Here is a 4,384-nt window from a genome sequence, read left to right on the forward strand (position 1 = left end):
TCCTGAGGGCGAACAAGTGAATCCAGAGCGCAGTCTGTATAAGCGGCGATGACGTCACGCGCTCTCTCCTGGACGCGGTTCCCTGCCCCGCAGACACGGTGGCGGCGGCCCTTGCGAGGGACGCGAAGCACCAGAATGAGAAAGCACAGCGGTGTACGCAGGGTCAAGCAGCAGAAGCAGCAACGATGATGTGCTCCCCACTGCTCCACCTTCCTCACTACTCCCCCTCCCCACTGCACCATCCTCCCCACTGCAACAACCTCCCCAGTGCAGCAACCTCCCCACTCAAATCCTCCCACTGGCCACCACCTCCCCATTGCAACCGAACCTCCAACTGCAAACCTCCCCCACCTGCACATCCTCCCCCACGTGCAACACCTCCCCACTGCACCAACCTCCCTGCAACAACCTCCCCACTGCAACAGCCTCCCCACTGCACCAACCTCCCCACTGCAACAACCTCCCCACTGCAACAACCTCCCCACTGCAACAACCTCCCCACTGCACCAACCTCCCCACTCCAACAGCCTCCCCACTGCAACAACCTCCCCACTCCAACAGCCTCCCCACTGCACCAACCTCCCCACTGCACCATCCTCCCCACTGCAACAGCCTCCCCACTGCACCAACCTCCCCACTGCAACAGCCTCCCCACTGCACCAACCTCCCCACTGCACCAACCTCCCCACTGCAACAACCTCCCCACTGCACCATCCTCCCCACTGCAACAACCTCCCCACTGCAACAACCTCCCCACTGCAACAACCTCCCCACTGCACCACCTCCCCCACGCCACCATCCTCCCCACTGCAACACCTCCCCACTGCACACCTCCCACTGCACAGTCCTCCACCATGCACCACAACCTCCCCACTGAAAAACCTACACCTGGGGGCACCACTCCCCCCTGCACATCCGCCCCAATGCAACAACCTCCCCACTGCACCAATCTCCCCACTGCAACAGCCTCCCCAATGCAACAACCTCCCCACTGCAACAGCCTCCCCACTGCACCAACCTCCCCACTGCAGCAACCTCCCCACTGCAACAACCTCCCCACTGCAACAACCTTCCCACTGCAACAACCTCCCCACTGCAACATCCTCCCCACTGCAACAGCCTCCCCAATGCTCCCCCTCCCCATTGCAACACTCCCACTGCAATCAACCTCCCCACTGCAACATCCTCCCCCCACTGCAACAACCTCCCACTGCACCAACCTCCCCACTGCAACAACTTCCCACTGCAACAACTCCCCACTCTGCACTAAACCGTCCCCACCGACAAACCTCCCCACTGCAACAACCTCCCCACACTGCAACAACCTCCCACTGCAACAACTTCCCCACTGCAACAACCTCCCCACTACACCAACCTCCCCACTGCAACAACCTTCTCAGTGCTTCCTCTCCCCACTGCAACAACCTCCCCACTGCTCCCCCTCCCCACTGCAACAACCTCCCCACTGCAACAACCTCCCACTGCAACAACCTTCCCACTGCAACAACCTCTCACTGCAATAACCTCTTCACTGCAACAACCTTCCCACTGCAACCAACCTCCCCCTGCACACCCTCCCACTGCACAGGCAACCTTCCCACTGCAACAACCTCCCCAGTGCTCCCCCTCCCACTGCAACAACCTCCTCAGTGCTTCCTCTCCCCACTGCAACAACCCCCCACGCCCCCCCCCCCACTGCTCCCCCTCTCCACTGCAACAACCTTCCCAATGCACCAACCTCCCCACTGCACCAACCTCCCCACTGCAACAACCTTCCCACTGCAACAACCTCCCCAGTGCTCCCCCTCCCCACTGCAACAACCTTCCCAATGCACCAACCTCCCCACTGCACCAACCTCCCCACTACACCAACCTTCCCACTGCAACAACCTCCCAGATGCTCCCCCTCCCCACTGCCACAATCTCCCCAATTACAACAACCTACCCACTGCAAACAACCTTCCACTGCACACCTTCCCCCTGCGAAACGCTCCCCACTGCACAACCTTCCCACTGCAACAACCTCCCCACTGCAACAAACCTCCCCACTGCAACAACCTCCCCACTGCTCCCCCTCCCCACTGCACCAACCTCCCCACTACAACATCCTCCCCTGCAAACAACCTTCCCCTGCCAACCCTTCCCACTGCAAACAACCTCCCCACTGCAGCAACCTCCCCAATGCAACCCTTCCCACTGCTCCAACCTCCCCACTGCAACAACCTCCCCACTGCAACAACCTTCCCACTGCAACAACCTTCCCTTGCACAACCTCCCCACTGCAACAACCTCCCCACTGCACCAACCTTCCCACTGCAACAACCTCCCCACTGCAACAACCTCCCCACTGCAACAACCTCCCACTGCAACAACCTTCCCACTGCAACAACCTCCCCACTGCAACAACCTCCCCACTGCAACAACCTCCCCACTGCAACAACCTCCCCACTGCAAACAACTCCCCACGGCAACACCTCCCACTACACAACCTCCCCACTGCAACACTTCCCACTGCAACAACCTCCCACTGCACAACCTTCCACTGCAGCAACCCTTCCCACTGCAACAACCTCCCCACTGCAACAACCTTCCCCACTGCACCAACCTCCCCATTGCAACAACCTCCCCAGTGCTCCCCCTTCCCACATGCAACAACCTCCCCACTGCAAACAATCCTCCCCCGACACAACCTCCCCACTGCACACCTCCCCACTGCAGCAACCTCCTCCACGCAACAACCTTCCCACTGGCAGCAACCTCCCAATGCAACAACCTTTCCTCACGCAACACCTCCCAGTGCTCCCCCTCTCCCACTGCAAACAACCTCCTACATGCAGCACCTCCCGAATGCTCCCCTCCCCACTGCAACAACCTCCCCACTGCAACACCTCCCCCACTGGCTACCCCTCCAACACGTTGGGCAACAACCTCCCCAGTGCTCCCCCTCCCCACTGCAACAACCTCCCCACTGCAACATCTCCCCAGCACAACCTCCCAGTGCTCCCCCTCCCCACTGCAATAACCTCCCCACTGCAACAACCTCCCCACTGCACAACCTTCCCACGCAACACTCCCACTGCAACAACCTCCCCACTACACAACCTCCCCCTGCACACCTCCACTGCAACAACCTCCCACTGCAATAAAACAACCTCCCCCGGCAACACCGTCCTCAGTGGCTTCCCTCTCCCCACTGCAACAACCTCCACCACTGCAACAAACCTCCCTCACTGCAACAACCTTCCCACTGCAACCACCTTCCCACTGCAACAACCTCCCCATTGCACCAACCTCCCCACTGCAACAACCTTCCCACTGCAACAACCTCCCCACTGCAACAACCTCCCCACTGCAACAACCTCCCCACTGCAACAACCTCCCCACTGCAACAACCTCCCCACTGCAACAACCTTCCCACTGCAACAACCTTCCCAGTGCTCCCCCTCCCCACTGCAATAACCTCCCACTGCAACAACCTCCCCACTGCAACAACCTTCCCACTGCACCAACCTTCCCCACTGCAACAACCTCCCCACTGCAACAACCTTCCCACTGCAACAACCTCCCCACTGCAACAACCTCCCCATTGCTCCCCCTCCCCACTGCACCAACCTCCCCACCGCAACAACCTCCCCATTGCACCAACCTTCCCCATTGCAACAACCTCCCCATTGCACCAACCTTCCCACCGCAACAACCTCCCCATTGCACCAACCTTCCCACTGCAACAACCTTCCCACTGCAACAACCTTCCCACCGCAACAACCTCCCCAGTGATCGCCCTCCCCACTGCACCAACCTGCCGCTCTCTCCGCCCGCTTCTTCCCGAACAGTAGTCCGCTGCGGGCTTAATGGTTGTCTAGGGGTCTGCATAATCACATTTTCTGATGAACCAAGACATGTAAAGCACCCGGTTCCTTCGATGTTTTATTCCATAAGCAGCCCAAGGGCCATCCTGCGGCTGCCCTAATTTGGAGCGCCATAATCAGAGCTGCTTTGCGGCCCCATGCCTTCAGCTTCGTGAGGGCGACCCGCCCAGGTCGGACTGCGCAGTTGGCAGTGTTCGCTTTCGGAAATTCCTTCGACCCGTCGACGCTAATCTATTTTTCTTATCTCCACCTTCGCATTCGCCTGTGGCTGTTCTAGTCAAAGGCTGCCTTAGGGAACGCTTTTAAACTTTCCATGAAGACTGTGTATACCTTACCGCATCCAGACCTCTAGTGAGACACATCATTCCAGGCTTCTGCCCAACCGGCCGCCCTCACCGCTCACTCCCGCTGCCATACGAGGGGCGGACGCCGTCCAGGCCTCGTGGCGAAGGTGCCTCGGCGATTGTTTACAGGGCTCTGTTTACCTTTACCTGGCTGTAAATCTGCCGGAGACC

At 59.3% G+C, this 4,384-nt stretch overlaps 2 protein-coding genes across 2 annotated transcripts in view; both read left to right on the forward strand.

The window, feature by feature from the left end:
* The first annotated feature begins 185 nt into the window (after positions 1–185).
* On the forward strand, positions 186–1,523 carry LOC119586024 (proline-rich extensin-like protein EPR1). The gene has a single exon (XM_037934731.1). The coding sequence runs from the start codon at positions 186–188 to the stop codon at positions 1,521–1,523; it is 1,338 nt and encodes a 445-aa protein (XP_037790659.1).
* Positions 1,524–1,728: 205 nt separating this feature from the next.
* Positions 1,729–4,384, forward strand: part of LOC119586025 (proline-rich protein 36-like) — a 6,200-nt gene continuing 3,544 nt past the window's right edge. Inside the window, exons 1-3 of the mRNA XM_037934732.1 lie at positions 1,729–3,402; positions 3,898–4,020; positions 4,214–4,366. Of these exons, the coding sequence (XP_037790660.1) occupies positions 1,729–3,402; positions 3,898–4,020; positions 4,214–4,366 (1,950 nt within the window). The remainder of the gene's footprint in view (positions 3,403–3,897; positions 4,021–4,213; positions 4,367–4,384) is intronic.

This window comes from Penaeus monodon, chromosome 20 (assembly GCF_015228065.2).
Source record: "Penaeus monodon isolate SGIC_2016 chromosome 20, NSTDA_Pmon_1, whole genome shotgun sequence".
Taxonomy (NCBI): Eukaryota; Metazoa; Arthropoda; class Malacostraca; order Decapoda; family Penaeidae; genus Penaeus; species Penaeus monodon.